The 21,280-nt window shown below is 60.2% G+C and overlaps 2 protein-coding genes across 2 annotated transcripts in view; both read right to left on the bottom strand.

Moving 5' to 3' along the window:
• The window catches only part of CROCC (ciliary rootlet coiled-coil, rootletin), a 33,772-nt gene extending 20,907 nt beyond the window's left edge, over positions 1–12,865 (bottom strand). The window contains 16 exon segments of the mRNA XM_059487261.1: positions 76–269; positions 728–1,093; positions 1,632–1,776; positions 2,486–2,647; positions 3,144–3,322; positions 3,488–3,652; positions 4,040–4,135; positions 4,207–4,303; positions 5,208–5,414; positions 5,491–5,597; positions 6,921–7,086; positions 7,908–7,999; positions 8,075–8,158; positions 8,237–8,416; positions 10,749–10,859; positions 12,620–12,865. Coding sequence (XP_059343244.1) covers positions 76–269; positions 728–1,093; positions 1,632–1,776; positions 2,486–2,647; positions 3,144–3,322; positions 3,488–3,652; positions 4,040–4,135; positions 4,207–4,303; positions 5,208–5,414; positions 5,491–5,597; positions 6,921–7,086; positions 7,908–7,999; positions 8,075–8,158; positions 8,237–8,416; positions 10,749–10,859; positions 12,620–12,865 — 2,597 coding nt within the window.
• Positions 12,866–13,705: 840 nt separating this feature from the next.
• Positions 13,706–18,995, bottom strand: NECAP2 (NECAP endocytosis associated 2). Its single transcript, XM_059487401.1, has 8 exons — positions 18,808–18,995; positions 17,455–17,555; positions 17,271–17,375; positions 16,164–16,245; positions 15,527–15,635; positions 15,021–15,183; positions 14,828–14,903; positions 13,706–14,533 (listed from the first exon to the last, which is right to left on the bottom strand). Exons 1-8 carry the CDS (start codon positions 18,906–18,908, stop codon positions 14,485–14,487), a joined length of 786 nt encoding a protein of 261 aa, XP_059343384.1. The 5' UTR covers positions 18,909–18,995; the 3' UTR covers positions 13,706–14,484.
• Between the last annotated feature and the right edge of the window lie 2,285 nt (positions 18,996–21,280).

Below are 21,280 nucleotides of genomic sequence, written 5' to 3'. Positions count from 1 at the left end.
TGGGCACGGGGCTGGGCACGGGGCTGGACCCGCCCCAGCACCCCCTGAGCCCGGCACCCCCCGAGCCAGCCCCACCTGAGCCCGGCGGCCTCGCGGTGGCGGTGCCGCTCCTGGCGCTGGGCAGCCGCGATCTGCACGGCCAGCCCGGCCCCGTCCTGGGCCAGCGCCGCCTGCGTCCGGCCCAGCCGCTCCTGCTCCGCCCGGAGCCGCTCCTGCTCCGCCCGCGCCCGCGCCAGAGCCTCGCCCGCCGCGCTCTGCTCCTGCACCGCCTGCGGCACACCGGGGACACCTCAGGGACACCAGTCATCGCATCCCCCTCCCAGTTACCCGTGGCACCCTCCCCACTGCTTCCAGTTGCTCCAGCACCCACCCTTGGCACCTCCCCACCCCTCCCAGTTACCCCAGACACTCTCCCCACCTGTCCCAGTTGTCCCTGGCACTCTCCCATTCACCCCTGACATGTTCCCAGTAGCCCCATGCCCCTTTCCCACCCCTCCCAGTTACCCATGACACCCTCCCCATCGCTCCCAGTTACCCCAGACACTCTCCCCGCCTCTTCCAGTTGTCCCTGGCACTCTCCCATTTACCCCTGACACCCTCTCAGCGCTCCCATGCCGCCTTCCCACCCCTCCCAGTTACCCTTGGCACCCTCCCCACCGCTCCCGGTTGCCCCAGCACCCACCCTTGGCACCCTTCCCACCCTCCCAGTTGCCCTCGCCGTGCCCACCTGGCCCAGGCTGTGGCGCAGCCGCTCGTGGAGCCCGCGCAGCTCCCGCAGCTCCTCCCGCAGCCCCCGCCCGTCGTCCCGGGGGTCCCGCAGTGGCCGCTCCGGGTCGCGCCGCTCGCTGCCGGGCCGGGGGCCGCTCTCCAGCCGCGCCCGCAGCAGCGCCAGCTCCCGGCACAGCTCCCGGCTGCGCAGCCGGCCCCGCTCCCGCTCCTGCTCCAGCCGCTCCAGCCGCCGGCCCAGCTCCGCCTTGTCCCGGGCCAGCCCGGCCGCCAGCTCGCTGGTCTTGGCCAGCGCGTCCCGCAGCCGCGACTCCTCGGCCTCCGCCGCCCGCCGGGCCTCCGCCAGCTCCCCGCAGCTGCCCTGAGCCTGCGAGCGGGCACCGGCTGGCACCGGGGGCACGGCCGGATGGGGACAGGGGGCAGGGGGAGCACAGGGGACAGGGGTGGCACCTGGGGCTAGGGGAGCACCTGGGTACATGGGGGGCACCTGGGGCTTGGGTAGCACCTGGGGCATGGGGGACACCTGGGGCTCGGGGAGTACCTGGGGCAGGGGGGGCATGAGGGGCACCCTGGGGCTTGGGGAGTACCTGGGAGCACGGGGGGGCACCTGGGGCTTCGGAGTACCTGGGGCATGGGGGCACATCTGGGGCTCATCTAGCTTGGGGAGCACCTGGGGCATGGGGAACATGGAGGGCACCCGGAGCTTGGGGAGCACCTGGGGCATAGGGGGCACTTGGGGACACCTGGGGTATGTGGGGACACCTGTGGAACCAGGCCATGGGGGCAGCTGGGGCACGGGGCTGCACCCAGGGCAGGCCTGGCACTCTTGGGGGAGTGCACCTGTACCCATGGGATGCACCTGTACCCATGCCCGGCCCCGCTGTGGGGCGGGTCCTGGTGCCCACCTTGCCCAGGGCCTCCTCCAGCGCCTCCTGCTCGCCCCGGGCCAGCTCCGCCTCCAGCAGCGCCCGGCTCAGCTCCTCCCGCGCCTCCAGCAGCTCCCGCTGCGCCCGCGCCCGCTGCGCCTCCAGCTCCTGCACCTGCTGCTGGCTGTGCGGGGACAGCACACACTGCCTGTGCCCACCTGTGCCCGCCTGTGCACCCACCTCTGCCCGCCTGTGTCCCCTGTGCACCCACCTGTGCTCCCCTGAACCCTCCTGTACCCCCCTGCACACCCACCCGTGTCCCCTGTACACCTACCTGTGCCCACCTGTGCCCAACTGTGCCTGCCAGTGTCCCGTGTGCACCCACCTGTGATCCCTGTACACTCATCTGTGCCCACCTGTACCCACCTGCATCCACCATAGGTAGGTCTTGAGGGTGCTATACCCCCCAGCACCTGCCTATGTGCACCTGTATGCACCTGAGCCCACCTACACCCACCTGTGCCCACCTACAGCCACCTGTGCCCACCTACAACCGACTGTGCTCATCTGAACCCTCTTGTACCCCCCATATACCCTCTACCTACCCAGACCCCACACCCACCTGGGTCCCCACCTGCACCTGCCCATGCCCACCTGTGCTTCCTGTGCCATCCTGTGCCCCATGCCCACCTGTGCCCACCTGTGCCCCGTGCCCTTGTGTGCCCCCAGAGCCACCTGTGCTCATCTGAACCCTCTTGTAGCCCCCGCAAATCCTGTACCCACCCTGGCCCCGCACACACCTCAGTCCCCACCTGATCCCTCCTGTGCCCACCTGCGCCCACCCATGCCCCGTGCCCACCCGTGCCCACCTGTGCCCACCCACCCGTGCCCACCTGTGCTGCAGCTGCTCGTGGGCAGCCTGGGCGTCGCGGGCAGCCTGGTCCCGGCCGTCCTGCAGGCTCTCGCTGCGGCGCCGCAGCTGCTCCCGCTCCTGCTGCAGGGCCCCCGCACGCTGCTGCTCCTCCGCCAGCGCCGCCTCCGCGCGGCACAGCTCCCTGCGGACACACGGACACACGGACATGGACACACGGACATGGACATACGGGCACATGGACACACGGGCACAGCTCCCTGCGGACACACGGACACACGGACATGGACATACGGGCACATGGACACACGGGCACAGCTCCCTGCGGACACACAGACACGGACACACGGACATGGACACACGGACATGGACATACGGGCACATGGACACACGGGCACAGCTCCCTGCGGACACACGGACACGGACACACAGACATGGACGCATGGGCACAGCTCCCTGCGGACACACAGACATGGACACACGGACACATGGACACACAGACACATGGACATATGGGCACAAGGGTACATGGACGCATGGACACATGGGCGCACGGACACAGGCACACAGGCACACGGGCACAGGGACACATGGATGCACAGGGACAGATGGACATTCAGGGATGGACACACGGACACACATGGACACACAGCCACACACACAGGACAGAGGGGCGGTACCTGCGCAGCCCCTCGGCCTGGGCCCGCAGCTGAAGCCCCTCTCGCTGCGCCTCCTCCTGCGCCCGCCGGCAGCTCCCGGCCTCGGCTCCCAGCTGCTCCAGCCGCTGCTCCAGCACCCCCAGCTCCCGCCGCAGGCTCCCGGCCGCCTCCCGGCCCGCCTCCGCCTGGCTCCGGGCCTCCTGGGGGCCAGCCTTGATCACATCCCATCCTTGTCCCCGTCCTTCCCATCCCCATCCCCATCCCCATCCCCATCCCATCCCATCCCATCCCATCCCATCCCATCCCATCCCATCCCATCCCATCCCATCCCATCCCATCCCATCCTCCTCCTCCTCCCAGCTCACCTGCAGCTGGAGCTGGCGCCGGCTCAGGGCCGCGTGGACGGCAGCAGCAGCAGCGCTGGCAGAGAGGCTGCGGAGAGGGGACACGGCGGGACACGGAGGGGACACGGGGGGACACGGGAGGGACACGGCAGGCACGGGGGACTCGGGGTCATCTGCCAGCACCGCCTGCTCCCGGGAAAATCCAGGGGAAAGTGAGGCAGGGAAGGGAATTAAGTCAGTGAAGGGGGAAGGGGAGATGGAGTCCAGGGAAGGAAAAACTGAGGTGAGAAATGGGAAATCAAATAAGGGGGAAAGAGAAACTAAGGCAGGGAGGGGAAAACTGAATCAGGGAGAGGGGAAACTGAATAAGGAAACACAAAAATGAATCAAGGAAGGGGACACTGAGACAGAGAGGGGACACTGACACAAGGAGGGGACACTGATGCAAGGAGGGGACACGAAGGCAGGGAGGGGACACTGAGGAAGGCAGGGAAAGGATACTGAGGAAGGCAGGGGACACTGAGGCAGGGAGAGGCCCCTCCAGGCTGCGGGTGGCCCGGGGTGTCCCAGCACCTGGGTGATCTCGTGCAGCGTCCGGCGCAGCAGCTCCAGCTCAGAGCGCAGAGCCTGCACCTGCTCCGGCGTCGGCTCCCGGGCGCGCGCGGCCTCCTGTGAGCCCCGGGGTGGGATCAGGCCGGGAATGACGGATCTGCATCCCCAAACCCCACACCTGCACCCACCAGCTCCCGCAGCTGCAGGGTCAGCGCTTCCACTGCCCTCTCCTTCTCCTCATCCTCGCTCCGGCACCGCTCCAGGGCCGCTGTCAGCTCCGCCAGCCTGGCCAGGACACAGCCAGCATCCAGCATCCAGCATGCAACTTCCAGCATCCAACATCCAGCATCCAGCATCCAGCATCCAGCATCCAACATCCAACATCCAGCATCCAGCATCCAACATCCAGCATCCAACATCCAGCATCCAACATCCAGCATCCAGCATCCAACATCCAACATCCAACATCCAACATCCAACATCCAGCATCCAACATCCAGCATCCAGCATCCAGCATGCAACTTCCATCATCCAACATCCAACATCCAACATCCAGCATCCAGCATCCAGCATCCAACATCCAGCATCCAACATCCCTGCCTCAGCCTCAAAACCTTCCCCACGAAACATCCCCTATGGCCCCATGGGGGTGAATCCTCCCCATCCTGGTGCTCCTGCATCCCCTGGTGCCCCCATACCCCTCCTGATGCTCCTGCACCCTCTGGTGCTCCTGCATCCCATCCCTCTGACCCATATTCCCTTCCCGTCCCATGCCACATCCCCAAAATCTTCCCTATGGAACATCCTCCTGTGCTTCTTCACCCCTCCTAGTGCCCCTGCACTCCTCCTGGCAGTCCTGCATCCCTCCTGGTAGTCCTGCATCCCCTCCTGGTGTTCCTGCACCCCTCCTGGTCCTCCTGCATCCTTTCTGGTCCTCCTGCGTCCCTCCTGCGCCCCTCCTGGCAGTCCTGCACCCCTCCTGGTGCTCCTGCATCCCCTCCTGGTGCCCCTGCACCCCCTCTTGATCCTCCTGCACTCCTCCTGGTGCCCCTGCACCCCTCCCGATGCTCCTGCATCCCTCCTGGTCCTTCTGCCTCCCATCCCTCTGACTCACTCTCTCTCCATCCCGTACCACATCCCCTACACTTCCACCCCTCCCCTCACCCAGCCAGTGCCCCCATCCCCATACCTGGCTGCCAGGGTGTTTTTCTCCAGCTCCGCGTCCCGTGCCCGCGCCTCCAGCTGCTCCTGCAGCTGCTCCAGGCGCAGCTCCTGCCGCTCCCGGGCGGCGCCCGCCTGGCTCTCGGCCAGCCGCAGGTTGGCGGCCAGGTGCAGGCAGGCGGCGTGGGCGGCACGGCCCGTCCGCGACACCTCGTGGCCCAGCTCCGACAGGTCCCTGTGCGGGCACGAGGCGCAGGGTGGGACCCCCAGGGACCCCCGGAGGGAGGGATCCCGCCCCGGGCCCCGCTGACCTCTCGGTGGTGGCTTTCATGTCCCCGAAGTGGCGCCTGAAGGCCACCAGCTGCCGCCAGAGCGTCAGGAGCCGGCTGTGCTCGTTGCTGAAGTAGGTGTTGAAGGACTGGGGGAGGTGGAGCGAGATCGGGGATCCACCACGGTCACCAAATTCACAAATATCCCTCCTGGCCACACCAATCAGCCCCACAGTCCTCCACAGCGCCACCCCAATTCTTGTGGGCATGGACAGGGGTGTGGGGGGTGACACGTCCCTGCCTCACATCCCCTTCCTATCACATCCCCCAAACCCCCAAATTCTTCTCCATGCAACATCCCCCACGGCCCCACATTCCTGCCAGGGTCCTGTGTAACTGTCCCTGCATCCCCCTGCCTCATCTCCCTTTCCCATCCGTGTCACATCCCCAAATCCTTCCCCATGGGACATCCCCCATGGCCCCACATTGTCCCTGACACACCCACCTGCCTCATCTCCATTCCCATCCCAAATCCTTCCCCATGGAACATCACCCATGGCCCCACATCCCTCACATTGTCCCTGACACATCCACCCGCCTCATCTCCATTTCCCATCCCAATCCTTCCCCACAGAACATCTCCCTGGCCCTGCATCCCTCCTCAGTGACCCCACATCCTGTTGGGGAAGATGAAACAGGAAAGCCTTATAAATATGATTGTCTGGCAAAAGATTTTGAGAATATGGAAACTATAAGTGAGATTGAAATGAAAGCAAGCTTTGAGATCCCTTAGTTACTGAACAACAGGAAAACAATGGTGTGGCCAGCTGAAGGTGATCCCCTTTTGATGGAACAACACCCTCTGCCTGCAGACAGGCCCAAGGGTCAGAGCAGACCCTGCAGCTTGGCAGAAGGGGCCCAAAGAGGAGTTTTTAGGGTTTAAAATGTAACACAGTGTGGTAATGCAATGATTCTTATAGGCCGTATGTAAATGCTGTAGGATTTGTATGTTGTACTAGATTGGTTAGTGAGAATTAGAATATTCAACACAGAAGAAGATTTATTGTATTGTAATGGGAACATCACTCTCTTACCCTTTTTACTCTCTCACCCTCTCATCCTCTCTCCCCCTCTCTTCTCTCAGCCTGCTCCAGCTGTGTCTGGCAGCTCCCAGCAGGGCCCTGCACTTGGCCCTTTGCAATAAACCCCAAGTTCCAGACCTGGCTGCAGAGATCTCCCATCTCCGTTCATCCCAACCATGCTACCCCCTGATGCTCCAACACATCCCTCTGCCCTGCATCCTCTTCCCATCACGTCCCCCCCATACTCCCCAAACTCTGCTCTTTGCAGCATCCCCCACGACCCCACATCCCCTCTCCATGATCCCACATCCCCTCATCCCCCTGCCTCACACCTCTCATCCCCTGCTGCTGCTCCCTGGTGTCCCGTATCCCCTCCCGGGTGTCTCTCACCTCCTCCTCCCGCCTCCACTCCGCCTCCCGCTGCTCCAGCTCGTCCCTGGCCCGTGCCCAGTCCGCCGTGAGCTTCCTGATGTCCTCGCTCAGCGCCGCGTTGGCCACGTTGGCCTGTTCCAGCTGCTCCCGCAGCATCGAGTTCACCTGCACCAGGCTGCTGCTCCTGGATCGGGGTTCATCGGGGTCAGCATCCCCCAGGAATCCTCACATTCCCCTTGGGATCCCACCCATCCCTGCTGCTCCTGGGATTGGGGATCACCAGTGTCAGAATCCCCTGGGAATCCTCACACTCCCACCCACCTCTGCTGTTCCTTGGATCCCAGGGGATCACCGAGCTCAGCATTCCCCAGAAATCCCCACATTCCCACCCACCTCTGCTGCTCCTGGGGTTGGGGATCACCGGTGTCAGAATCCCCTGGGAACCCTCACTTTCCCCCCAGGATCCCACCCACCTGTGCTGCTCCTGGGATCCCAAGGGATTACCAGGGTCAGAACCCCCTGGGAATCCTCACATTCCCACCAACCCCTGCTGCTCCTGGATCAGGGGTCACCGAGCTCAGCATCCCCTGGGAAACATCACAATTCCCCAGGTCTCGCCCACCTCTGCTGCTCCTGGGATCTCAAGGAATCACCAGGGTCAGAACCCCCTGGGAATCCTCACACTCCCACCCACCTCTGCTGCTCCTAGAATTGGGGATCATGGAGGTCAGAATCCCCTGGGAACCCTCACATTCCCCTTGGGATCCTGCCCACCTCTGGTGCTCCTGGGATCGGGGATCACCGGGATCAGAATCCCCTGAGAATCCCTAAATTCCCTGGGATCCTGCCCACCTCTGGTGCTCCTGGAATCCCAAGGAATCACCAGGGCCAGAATCCCCTGGGAATCCCAACATTCCCACCCACCTCTGCTGCTCCTGGGATCCCAGAGAATCACCGAGCTCAGCATCCCCCAGGAATCCTCACATCCCCCAGGATCCCACCCACCTCTGCTGCTCCTCCTCCAGCCGGATCAGGGCGTTCTCCAGCTCGTTGCTGCTCTCCTCCTCGGGCTGGGAGCCGCTGGCATCCAGCTGGATCTGTGGGAACACCCCCCCGCTGGCCATCACCCCGATTTGGCATTTGGGGCAGGGCACCCCCAAAGCCTCCCTCACCGTCATCCTCTCCTGCTCCAGCTCCGTCGCCTTCTCCAGCAGCTGCTGCTCCACTTCCCCGCATTTCTTCTTGTACTGCAACACCTGCAGGAGGGACAGGGGGTGACACCCATGGTGGGCTGTCCCCAAATTATCCCAGTACCCCCTTGGGGATGGATTTACCTTGGCTTGGAGCTTCTGCACCAGCTGGGCCTGGCGCTGCTGGCCCTCCTGGTAGGCCTGGAGCTTCCTCTTGTAGGCAGCCTGCTCCTCCTCCAGCAGCCGGCGCAGCTCGATGTTGTGCTGGGCCAGGCTCCGGCTCTCGGCCACGTCCTCGGGCTCCAGCCGCAGGCTCTGCTCCAGCTGGGACCAGGGGAGACCAGGCTGGCATCCCTGGGCATCCCCCAGCCCAGGCTGGCACCCTCACACCCCTGAGTATCCACTGGCACCCCCATCTACACCCCTGGGCATTCCCTGGCCCAGGCTGGCACCTTCACACCCCTGGGCATCCACTGGCATCCCCACATCTCTGAGCATCCCCCAGTCCTGGCTGGCACCTCCACCCACAGCCCTGGGCATCCCCCAGCCCAGGCTGGCACCCCCATTCACACCCCTGAGCATCCAGTGGCACCTCCATCCACAGCCCTGAGCACCTCCCCAGCCCAGGCTGGCACCCCCATCCACAGCCCTGGGCATCCTCCAGCCCAGGCTGGCACCTCCACATCCCTGGCATCCCAGGCTGGCACCTCCACACCATTGAGCATCTCCCAGGGCAGGCTGGCACCCCCATCCACAGCCCTGGACATCCTCCAGCCCAGGCTGGCACCTCCACATCCCTGGGCATCCCAAGCTGGCACCTCCACACCCCTGAGCATCTCCCAGCCCAGACTGGCACCTCCACCTACACTCCTGGGCATCCTCTATCCCAGCCTGGCATCCCCACACCCCTGGGCATCCCCCAGCCCAGGCTGGCACCCCCAACCACAACCCGGGGCATTCTCTGGCCCAGGCTGGCATCCTCACACCCCTGGGCATCCACTCGCATGCCTGGGCATCCGCTGGCACCCCCACACCTCTGAGCATCCCCCAGCCCAAACTGGCACCCCCAACCACACCCCTGGGCATTCTCTGGCCCAGGCTGGCATCCTCACACCCCTGAGCATCCCTCAGCCCAGGCTGGCACCTCCACACCCCTGGGCATCCCCCAGGGGTTCCATGGCAAATCCCAGCCACCCAGGGGCCCCAATTCCCACATTTTCCCATTTCTCCATGCACAGGGAGGGGATGAATGGGAAATTTTGGGGGTGTTTTTAAGGATAATTCAAACCCCAGACTATGGGGTCAGCAAAGCCCCTTCCCACTTGGCACAGAGTGGATAAAACATCCTTGGGTACAGGAGTGGAAACTTGCCCAGGGGTATTTTCCTGAATTTTGCTTTTATTTTGAATATTGAGGCACAAACTGAGGGATTCCTCCAGTATCCACCAGTTTGGGGCACACTCAGCACTGTGAGGGCCAAAACCCTTTGGAATTCCTGGTTGCCAGGGGAAAGTGCTGGAAAACTGAAGGATCCCCACAGAGAAGGGGGAGTTCCTTCCCAAAATCCAGCAGGACAAACAAAACAGGGATGGACAAGCCCTGGCAAGCCAGGACTGGTCTGGGCAATTCCCACCACGGGGACACCACAGCTCCCCTGCCCCACACAGGGAATGCCAGAGCTGGAGCTGGCACTGCCCAGAGTTTGGGGCTGAAGAGGGGATTTGGGAGGGTGCTGTACTTGATGGCCAGCTGTGGATTTTGGGGCTAAAAAGGGGGATTTGGGAGGGCTGGCTGAGAGTGTTGCACTTGATGGCCAGCTCTGAGTTTTGGGGTTAAAAAGGGGGATTTGGGGGGCTCACCTTCTCACTGAGGGCATTGTACTTGATGGCCAGCTGTGGATTTTGGGGTTAAAAAAAAAAAAGGGGATTTGGGGGGCTCACCCACTCACTGAGGGCATTGTACTTGATGGCAAACTGTGGATTTTGGGGTTAAAAAGAGAGATTTGGGGGAGCTCACCCGCTTACTGAGGGTGCTGTACTTTATGGCCAGCTGAGTTTTGGGGTTAAAATTGGGGATTTGTGGGGGCTGGCTGAGGGTGTTGTACTTCATGGCCAGCTCTGAATTTTGGGGTTAAAAAGGGGGATTTGGGGGGGCTGGCTGAGGGTGCTGTATTTTATAACCAGCTCTGGATTTTGGGGTTAAAAAGGGGAATTTTGGGGGCTCACCCGCTCACTGAGGGTGGTGTACTTGATGGCCAGCTGAGTTTTGGGGTTAAAAAGAGAGATTTGGGAGAGCTGTCTGAGGGCATTGTATTTTATGGCCAGCTCTCGATTTTGGGGTTAAAAAGGGGGATTTGGGGGGGCTCACCCACTTGTTGAGGGCATTGTACTTGATGGCCAGCTCTGGATTTTTTGAGGCTGAAAAGGGGGATTTGTGGGGGCTGGCTCAGGGCATTGTATTTTATAACCAGTTCTGCATTTTGGGGGTTAAAAAGGGCGACTTGGGGGGGCTGGCTGAGGGTGTTGTATTTTATAACCAGCTCTGGATTTTGGGGTTAAAAAGGGGAATTTTGGGAGCTCACCCGCTCACTGAGGGCATTGTACTTGATGGCCAGCTCTCGATTTTGGGGTTAAAAAGGGGGATTTTGGGGGCTCACCCGCTCACTGAGGGCGTTGTATTTGATGGCCAGCTCATCACGCTCAGCCCGGCTCTGGGCCAGCAGGTCCTCAACACGGGACAGCTCCTGCTGCAGGATCCTGTTCTCCTCCTGCAGGGACAGCAGCGAGGCCATGGCCCCTGTGGGATGGGATGGAGAGAGGCAGGATGGGATCTGGGATCCAGGATGGGATCTGGGATCCGGGATGTGATCTGGGATGGGATCTAGCCCAGGACACAGCCAGGGCATCCTTTGCCACCACGAGCTGCAGCATTTGGATAAAGGACCCTCAGGGATAGGAACAACAACCTGCCTTGGGATCCTTCCCTGATATTTGCTTTGGTTTTAATAACCAGGCACAAACAGGGGGATTTCCACCAAAATCCCACCACCCTCAATGTGAATCTCCAGCCCATGGGGAGGGTTCTGCCCCCCGGCCTGGCTGGAAATGCCACCTCCCACACTCAGACCTTCCAAGGAATGCTGTTTGTGAGGGAAGAGCTGCTGGAAATGCACAGTTGTGGTCAAAAGCCCACGGGAAGTTTGCAGTTGTGACTGCAAGGATGTTCAGATCCACATTCACAATCACAAAACTGCCAGAGATTTGCAGCTGCAACCACAAAATGGCCAAAATCTGGAGTTTGGGATCACAAAGTGCTGCAGATCAACAGCTGTGATCCAAACCCACCTCATTTTGCAGCTGGGACATAAAACCTCTGTAAATGTGTGTTTGGGATCACAAAATCATGGCAGGTTTATAGATGCAAGAGCAAAACTGCTGCAGATTTGCAGCTATGATCCCCAAACTGCTGCAAATCTGTGTTTGTGATCACAAAACCCCTGCAGATTTACAGCTGCAGTCATAAAACTGCCACAAATTTGCATTTTGATTCCAAAACTGCTGTAAATTCATGTCTATGATCCCAAAACTGCTGTAAATTCATGTTTGTCATCCCAAAACTGCTGTAAATTAAATTTTGATTCCAGAACTGCTGCAGATTTCCAATTACAATCATAAAAATGCTGCAGATTTGTAACTGCAATCACAAAACTGACACAAAATTTGGATTTCTAATGCCAAAACCTCTGCAAATTCATGTTTGTGATCCCAAAACAGCCGCCGATTGATAGCTGCAACAATAAAACTGGCACAAACTTGCATTTGTGATCCCAAAACTATTGTGAATTCCTATTTGTGATCCCAAAACTGCTGCAGATTTACAGTTACAACAACAAAACTGCTGCAGATTTACAGTTGCAACCACAAAAATCACTAAAAATTTGTGTTTGTGATCCCAAACCCTGCTGCAGATTCACAGCTGTGATCCCCGAACCGCTGTAAATTCACATTTGTGATCCCCAAACCGCCATAAAATCGCATTCGCCATCCCCAAACCACCGTAAATTCTCATTTAAGATCCCAAACCGCGGCACTTTCCCATTCGCGGCCACAGACCCGCCCCTGATTCTCTGCTGGGATCACGGAGCAGCCCCGATCCGCGATTTTCCCATCAAAAACCCCTTTCCCCTCGCAAACCCGCTGCCCCAGCGCCATTCCCGACCCCATTCCGACCCCGATCCCATTCCCATTCCCGGTCCCCATCCCATTCCCGACCCCGATCCCCTTCCCGGTCCCATTCCTATTCCCGATCCCAAACCCATTCCCCATCCCATTCCCGACCCCGATCCCGATCCCCTTCCCGGTCCCTATCCCATTCCCGATCCCAATCCCGTTCCGGACATTCCCCATCCCATTCCCGACCCCGATCCCGCTCCCGATCCCATTCCCGGTCCCATTCCCGACCCCGATCCCAATCCCATTCCCGACATTCCCCATCCCATTCCCGGTCCCCATCCCACTCTCCCCGCACCGAGGAGGACCCGCTGGCCCCACCTCAGCCCCGGGAGCATCTCCCGAGCCCCGGGCACCCCCTGGCCGCGGCCTCCTCGTCCCCCGGCCCCTTTTCCCGGGATTTGGGGCGGTTCGGGCTCGGTGCCCGCCCGCGGGAAGCGGATGCGGGGTCGGGATCAGCCCGAAATCCGCGTCCCCTCCCCGTGTGACGGCGGGAGCGGGGACCCTCCTCTTCCTGGAGGTCCCGGCAGCGGCTCGGCCCCATCCTCCCCCAGCAACCCCGCGGCTCTGCCGGCAAACGCACCCCGAGGCTCCGGGCGGAGCAGGAGGAGGAAAAGGAAGGGGACAGAGCCCAGTGCCAGCCCCCGGCGAGGCCGTGCCCGGGCCGTGGGGCGGTCCTTACCGGGACCGAGCCGCTCTCCCGGCCTTGAGCCCCGCGCTCCTTAAGCTCCTTAAGCCCGCAGTTGGCTCCGGCAGGAAAAGCTCCGGGGTGGAGCGAGCCGGGGTTGCCAAGGGGTGAAGCGGCTTTAACACCCCCGGGATGCGGGGATGGCGCCGGGACCCCGGATCATCCCGCCCGCCGGAGCTTTAATTATCCCCCGCGTAATTAAAGGCTTTCTGTTCCCACCCTGGTAGGGAAAAGTGGGCATAAATCCCCCAAATCCCCCAGCACGGGGGCTGGAGGCGTCCCCGCCCCTGAAGCAAGGGATGGATGCGGTCCCAAAGCACGCTCCGGGCAGGAGGGGCTCGCTCGCCCCCCGGCAGGGAAAGTGCCCTTTGTGCCCCGGAGAGCCGGAGATTACCCGGGACGGGGAGCAGGCCGATGGGATTGAGGATTTACCGCGTCTCGGATGCCTCCAGCCCGGCGGGAGCTGCCTCCAGTTGCACCCCCCAGCAGTTGTGTCCCAAAACCCCTCCTTTTCCCCTCATTTCCTCTCTTACCTTCCCCTGCCGGTGTCCTTCCCAACAGAAACCACTGCTAAGCAACAGGTTCTGTTGTGCTCCGTGTCCAATCCCATTCCCTCGGCACCGGCAAGGAATGGGAATCACAAAAGCTCATCCTGGCTGCTCCGAGCCCGCCCAGGGGAAGAAAAAAGTTCCAGTCTGGCATCAAAACCGTTTTATTGTTCACTCAGAAGCGTTACATTCTCACCTGGGGTCGCTGCCAGGCCCAGGGGAAAGCTCTGAAAGCAGAATGCCCTTTATCCAGTTGGAAATGGAAAAGAGAATCCAAAGAGTTGGATAAAAATAAGTGGGATTTCGTACTCAGAAAAGCCTTAATATAAATAGGTAAGAAAATATTTATTTGTTTCAAGAGGGATCTCAGCCCCAGCTCTGTCCAAGAGCTTGGCTCCATTCTGTCCTTAATAAAATGTCCATGGAAATGAGTAAAAAATCGTGTCTTCAAAATAGAGGAGGATAAAAACAAACTTCCCAGAGTAAGAAATTAGGAATTTCAGCTTGGAAACACCAGGATCAGGCTCCCCACATCCCAGTTAAGTGCTCAGAAAAAAATCCAGGTGGTGCTTGGCATCCTGGCAGGGAAAGGTTTCAGTGGATCCAGGAGGATGCTCCTTGCCCAGGGAAGGATTGATCCAGCCCAAAAGCACGAGCAAAAGGCAGAGGAATCCCTGAGCTCTCCCTCCTTATCAAGGAGAGGGAGGGACCTAATGGTTTTTCCCACAGGAGAAGCCTCCAAAGTCTCCCAGGATCCTGGTGTGGAGTGTTTAAGGCACGTGGCTGTTTCTTCCCAGCACTTATTGCAGCATTCTGGCACTGGGTGGGTGTAAGGGCAGGAGTGAGGTGTCCTGAGGCTGCTTCTTTGGTCCCATAGAATCCTGAGGATCCCAGCACCCACATGGGGAAAGGTGGGTCAAGGTGGGATCAGAACTGAACCCAGCCAGTGTTCCCCTGAGCCTGGCTGGAAGCTGACCTATAGAGAGGGAAAAACAGGGGGAAAATGGTGTTTAGAGAGGGTAAAGGCATCCAGGGAGGAAACTGAGCTGCAAATGGGTCATCCAGGAGCACCCCAAAACTCTCCTGGAGCAGCAGAGCAAGAAGTGTCGATGGACCCAAACTCAGGGAATTGGCAGCACAGAGGCAGAGCCACCTCTGAATCCCAAAGCTGGGACTGGATGGAGCAGTGCCCCCACCCCAGTGGGGTTTTCCAGCAAAACCAGGCGGTTTTCAGGCATCCACATCCCCCCCAAATCCCTCTCCTGCTCACCCTGAAGCTTTGGCAAAGTCTCCCCAGACATCAGCAGCAGGAGCAGCAGTGGGCTGAGGCCAGGACAACAGGGAGTCTGTCAGGAAGTCAGGAAGAGAGGAAACAACAGCAGGAGTGATTTCCCACTCTCACTGCCAGCCTCCCCCCTTTGATGGACGCAGCAGCCCCTGAGGAGCTCAGGGTGAGCACAGACCTGTGATGGGGGTTCCTGGGAGCTGGGCAGGCGTGGGGAGCGGGGCTGGGCGCTCCCCAGAGCTGGATTTTCCTCCAGGGGGTGGTGGGAGCAAGCTCAGACTCCCAGGCACTGCAGGACGTGGCCTGGTGCTCCCTGTCCCTCCTTCTTTTTTCTTCATGTTCTGAAAGGAGAGCAGGAAGTTTGGGTGGGATTGCCTTTAAATCCAGAGCCAGAGCGTGAAAACCCTGGAAGCCAAATTGTTTTAATTTGGGAATAAAATCCTGCACTGCTGCGATGTCCCACAGCTGGTGCATCCAAAGGGTCACAGCAGGGGTGGATTTCTCTCCAGATCCCCCAGGCCTGGTTTTGGCAGCAGGAATTGATTGCACCACAACCCCTGCAGGCAATGTTATCCCCATGGGTTCTGCCCTCAGCCCATGCCTGGGGTTTTCAGGGAGGAGCTGCTGCTTCCTCGTGGCACCCAAAGGAAAAGCTGGAATCAGCTGGGAAAGAAAGGCCCTCACAGCAATGTTGAGCTTGATGGTTTGTCCCTCCTTGAAGCCCAGATCCAGTTTGGGTCCCTGCTCCAGGTCCTGGGCCTGCCGGGCCAGCTCGCTCTGCTGCCTCACCCACCTGTGGGAATTAAATCCATGGAAAAGGAGACACAGCCTGCCCCAGGCTCCCCCAGACAAATAAATCCTGCTCAGGACCATCCCTCTGGGGCAGCAGCTCTGCAAAGGTGTGAGCTGGGACCTCACCTGAGGGAGCACCCAGGGGATGATTCCCAGCAGCACCTGCCAGAGCCCCACGGATCCCTCAGACAGCACCACATCCATCCATCCCTCCCCAAAACCCCAAAACCCCAAAACCCCAAAATTCCAAATTCCACCATCCCCAGCAGCTGGAGCAGCCCCTCAGGGCAGCCCCTTACAGCTGATATAGGAAGCAGAAGAATTAAATTGGGGAAGCTGGAGTGGGAATTTGGATGCCCAGTTTGGGAGGCTGCTGATACAAGCTGGGAAATCCTGGAGAGAGGAAGAGCTGTGAGCTCCCTCCTCTTCCCACCACAGCTGCCCAGCCCAGCTCCCACTTCTCCACCTCTCCTGGAGGAGACCTGCCAAAAACAGAGCTGAGAGGACACAGGGAGAGGCACAAACTCACTTGAAGTGGTCCTGGAGAGCCACGTTGAAGTCAAAGGCATCCCCTCGGTCCACAAAGCCAACCCCGATGAACGCCCGGCGGCCTGGGCAGGGAGAGGAGATTGGGATGGGATGGGATGGGATGGGATGGGATGGGATGGGATGGGATGGGATGGGATGGGATGGGATGGGATGGGATGGGAATGGAAATGGGGATGGAAATGGGGATGGAAATGGGGATGGAAATGGGGATGGGATGGGATGGGAATGGAAATGGGGATGGGAATGGAAATGGGGATGGGAATGGAAATGGGGATGGGATGGGATGGGATGGGAATGGGGATGGATGGGATGGGATGGGATGGGATGGGATGGGATGGGATGGGATGGGATGGGAATGGAAATGGGGATGGATGGGATACCCCATCCTGCACAGCCCCGTGCCTGGCGCTGCCTCCAGAGGGAGCTGGGACACTGGAGACTGAGCCACGGGACTGGGGATCACAGAATCCCAGAATGGTTTGGGTTGGAAGGACAGTAAATCCCATTCCATTCCACGGCCAGGGACACCTTCCACTATCCCAGGTAGCTCCAAGCCCCTTCTAACCCTGGACACTGCCAGGGTAAAAAAATCCGTTTTCTACACCAGGGAGCCACAGCTGCTCTGGGCACCCTGTGCCAGGGCCTGCCCACCCTCACAGGAACAATTCCTAATTCCCAACACCCCATCCAGCCCTGCCCTCTGGCAGTGGGAGCCATTACCTGTGTCCTGTCCCTCCACCCCTTGTCCCTACTCCCTCTCCAGCTCTCCTGGAGCCCCTTTAGGGACTGGAAGGCCACAATTAGGTCAGCCCAGAGCCCTCCCTTCTCCAGGTGTTTGACCTCGTTGGCTGCACAGTACAAACAGCTTTTTAATTAACTGGCAGCAGGGGGGTGTTCCTGCATCCTCCTGCCAACGCTGAGCAGCCAAACCCAAGAGTTTTTGTTCCGGGCCAAGGTCAGAGCCGTGGCAGGGAGGCAGCTCCTCCCTCTGCTCCCGTGCAGGGAACACTCGGCCATGGGAAGCAGGAATCCCTCCCGAACAGCAGCAGCGAGGGCTCTGCGGGGTCCGCGGCTGTGCGGGACGCACCGTTCCCATCTTCAATGCGGATGACAAAGTATCGGCTGGAGTCCGTCACGCCCTCCACAGCGATGCCGGGGAACTGCTCCACAGGAGCCTGGGCAAAGAGCTCTCCTGGAACACAGCAAGGGGCCGGGTAACGCCGGGCCCAGCCCGCAGCGCCGCTCGCCCGGAGCCCCGCGATCCCCCTCACCCGAGCTCTTGTCCTCCAGCTTGATGAAGGCCGTGCTGCCCTTGGCCGTGATCCGCAGGCGGCCGCTCCAGGCGGGCTGGTCCAGCTGCCACTCGGCGGCCCTGGGGAGCAGGAGGGAGCCTGAGCCCGGTGCTGCCCACAGCCCCCGTGCCACCATAGCCCCTGTGCCACCCACAGCCCCCGTGCCACCCACATCCCCCGTGCCACCCACAGCCCCCGTGCCACCCACATCCCCCGTGCCACCCACAGCCCCTGTGCCGCCCACAGTCCCTGTGCCACCCACAGCCCCCGTGCCATTCACATCCCCCGTGCCACCCACAGTCCCTGTGCCACCCACAGCCCCCGTGCCACCCACATCCCCTGTATCACTCACAGCCCCCGTACCGCCCACAGCCACCGTGCTGCCCCTGTGCCACCCACAGCCCCAGTGCCTGACCACAGCCCCTGTATAGCCCACAGCCCCTGTGCCCCCACAGCCCCCATGCTTGCACACAGCCCCCGTGCTGCCCCTGTGCCACCCACAGCCCCAGTGCCGCCCACGGCCCCTGTACCTGACCACAGCCCCTGTATAGCCCACAGCCCCCGTGCCGCCCACAGCCCCCATGCTTGCACACAGCCTCTGTGCCGCTCCTGTGCCACCCACAGCCCCCGTGCCTGACCACAGCCCCTGTATAGCCCACAGCCCCCGTGCTCCCACAGCCCCTGTACCCCACAGCCCCCATGCTTGCACACAGCCTCTGTGCCGCCATAGCCCCTGTGCCACCCACAGCCCCCGTGCCACCCACAGCCCCCGCGCCTGCCACAGCCTCCGTGTCACCCACAGTCCCTGTGCTGCCCCGGGGCACCCACGGAGCTCCTCTGCCTGCTGACAGGGCCAGGGTGGGGACAGTTTGTCACAAAATGGCTCGTTTCACCCCAAAACAGCTGCTGCGTTTGGGCGGGGAGCAGGCAAGAGCTGCGCGGGAGGTTTCGGTTCCCTTTCCGCGGAGTTTCCAGAGCCGAAGTTTTGTTAGGGACAGGCGGCTGTGGCAGGACGGCCTTGGGCTGGGGGTCACTGATGGGGTGGGAACCCCAAAACACACGGGGGGGATGGAGACAGCCCACGGGGTGGGATGAGGGCACAGACACCACCTGAGGGAACCCACGGGGGCTGAGCTTTCTCACCGAAGGGCTGAGATACCCCATGAGGAGCAGTTATTGCTGCCCCACAGGGAGGGAGAGACCCCGAACACCTCTGGGAGCCACAAGCCCCGCACACCTCACGAGGAGGGGACCCCACAAAACCCGCGGGGAGAGGGGGAGCCCCCCCACGCCAGGAAGCGCTGACACCCCGCGGGCGGGCGCGGGCCCCACCTGTAGCCGCGGTTGGACGCCCGCGGCGGCACCCGGTACACGAGCACCGCCGGCTTCACGCACAGCACCGACTCGTACTCCTCCTCTGCCTCGGCCGCCATTGCGGCCCCGCCGCCTCGATGGTACCTCGGTAGTACCCCGGGGGTGCCTCAGGCCGCCCAGGACGGGGCGGGGCCCGGCGGAGAGAGGCGCTTCCGCACCCGCGGCGCCCCCTAGCGGGCGGGAGGACCCGGTGCGGGGCGTTGCGGAAACTGGTCCCAGTTCGCTGCGGAAACTGGTACTGGCTCTGGGCCCCGAGCCACGAAACCCACAGGTTTCACTGCTTTTATAAATCAGGTCATTTTATAAATCTTATAAATCAGATAGTGGAGTCTACTATTTCCATTGATTTATATTACAGCGTTATATACTATGTATTATAGCATTGTAGGTTCTCTAAGATAGATACGATGTTAAATATATGTATTAGATACTGGGTTGTATATTACATATAATTATGTTTCTTCTATATTAATTAATTTATTAATATTTCTATAGTCTATTAAAATGTTAATATTATATTAATATTATATGTTTGCATTATTTCTATTGTAAGTAGATAAAAATCATCAGAATTCCAAGGGAGCCGAGGGCTGTGGGAGCTGCCAGGGCTCCCGGATTCCTCACCCCAGGAAGTTCCAGCACCTTCTCTGGACATTATGGAGCACAACACCCAGGGGGAACCCAGCACAGAGCAACAAAATAATCACATTCGATTAAATGAGTTGAATTAACTGATTTGCTTTTCTCCTCCAGGGAGAGACAGCACTCACATCCACACTTGGGATTCACATCTTCCCTTTCCACCCTCCTTGGACCACTCCTCCCAACCATCCTAAAAACGGGGTAAAATCCTCTGGTTTTGGGTGGAAATTATGGGCAAAGGCTCCCAGATTTCACCTTCCTGGTGGATTTTTACACACCTGCCACCTAAAAGCTGCCCCTGGCAGACACGAGGACAAAAGGAGGGAGCCATAAAGCCGTGAAAAGTTTAAAGACATTTATTTAAAATACAATTTATAAAACGTTTTCTTTCCGGCGCACGTTTTTTTGTTTTTTGTTTTCTGGGGGGAGCAGAAACACGCGGGTACCGCGTCCATCCTCCCCCTCCTGGGGATGAAGGCGCTTCCCACAGGAACGCCGCCGAGCCCTGCCCGCGGGCGGGACGTGTCCTGGGCACCGAGTCCTGGCGCCGGACAAGGAGATTTCAGTGCTGGAAAAGGGGATTTCGGTGCCGGAGCTGGGATCTCGGTGCCGGCCACGAAGGAGGCAGCGATGAGGCACCAGAAATCCGGCGGATTTGGGAGGTTTTTGGCTATTCTATGCTATTTTTAGGAATAATTAAGGAAAGGCGCAGTGACTACAGTTATTGCTGACGGCCTTCTCCCTCCCGCTCCCTCCCGGAGCTCATCCCGGCCCCCAGGCTCAGGGGATGAGTGAGATCCCCCAAAAGTCCCCAGGATCCCAGGGGGAATCCCGGGGGAATCCCGCCCCACCCGGAACCAGCTGTGAGGAGGTTCCGGGGGTTGGATACACAGGTAGTTTCTATTTTCCCGTTTCTGTGGGATTTCAGCCTCATTTCCACACAGGGCTTTTCGTGCACGTCAAGATTGGCTCGTTCCCCCTCGAACCTGCTGAAGGCAGCACCTGGATGCAGGATCCATCAGGAACCACCCAGGTCTCCAGGTCCTGGCCCTCCAGGAAGAGCATTTAGTGTTCATCCAATCCCTTGATATCGAGTGATCCTCAGCTTCACCCACGGGGGAACATCTCCGTTCCTGGGGAGCAGCAGCCTCCCCATCCTCTTCCCGGGAGCCGGAGCAGGACGATCCCTTCCCTGAAGCTTTGCGGCCTCCAGGGAGATGTGGGGATCATCCAGGCTTTCCCCAAGGCTGGTCTGGTTCCCAGGTCTGCCATTCCAGGAGAGCTCGTACCGTCCCTGCGCTGCCGGGATATCCCACTGCCCGACGTCAGAGCCACAGCGGCGCCGGAGCCTCTCCTCCTCCTCCTCACATCTCCCTAATTCTTCACTGCCCGGCCCTCCATGGCCGGACAGCAGGCATTTGCACGGGGTCACTCTGCATTCCCTTCTCCCCAAACACAAAAGAACCCATAAAGGAGGTGTTTTAAGCTTCTCCTCAAAGCCAGCAGGGAATCGGAGCCAAGCTTTAACAGGAGCAGGATGTGAACTGGGTCCGACTCCGAGGTACCTGGGGGTATCCAGGAGTTCGCTTCCATGGCAGTGGAAATGGAGAAGGAGAAACATGAGCTTGTCATCCCCAAGCCATCACATTCATGGAAATCCATTGGAATTCCCTTTGGAACACTCAGCTACCTCTCTGGACTCAAACAAACGGCTCAAACCCTTCCCACACACTCCGCCGATCCAAGATACAGAAAACAAACAGAAAACCAAATAAAAGAACCTAAAATC

Source organism: Ammospiza nelsoni, chromosome 22 (genome assembly GCF_027579445.1).
Source record: "Ammospiza nelsoni isolate bAmmNel1 chromosome 22, bAmmNel1.pri, whole genome shotgun sequence".
NCBI classification, from domain to species: Eukaryota; Metazoa; Chordata; class Aves; order Passeriformes; family Passerellidae; genus Ammospiza; species Ammospiza nelsoni.
This window is presented reverse-complemented; position numbering and strand designations above follow the sequence as displayed.

Excerpts from the sequence above, each read along its gene's own strand:
- NECAP2 (XM_059487401.1), bottom strand. The coding sequence starts at position 18,908 with ATGGCGGCCGAGGCAGAGGAGGAGTACGAGTCGGTGCTGTGCGTGAAG. Across the intron at positions 17,556-18,807 it reads GCGTCCAACCGCGGCTACAG|GGCCGCCGAGTGGCAGCTGG; the intron begins GTGGGGCCCGCG and ends CCTGCTCCCCAG. Across the intron at positions 17,376-17,454 it reads GCTGGAGGACAAGAGCTCGG|GAGAGCTCTTTGCCCAGGCT; the intron begins GTGAGGGGGATC and ends GCTGTGTTCCAG.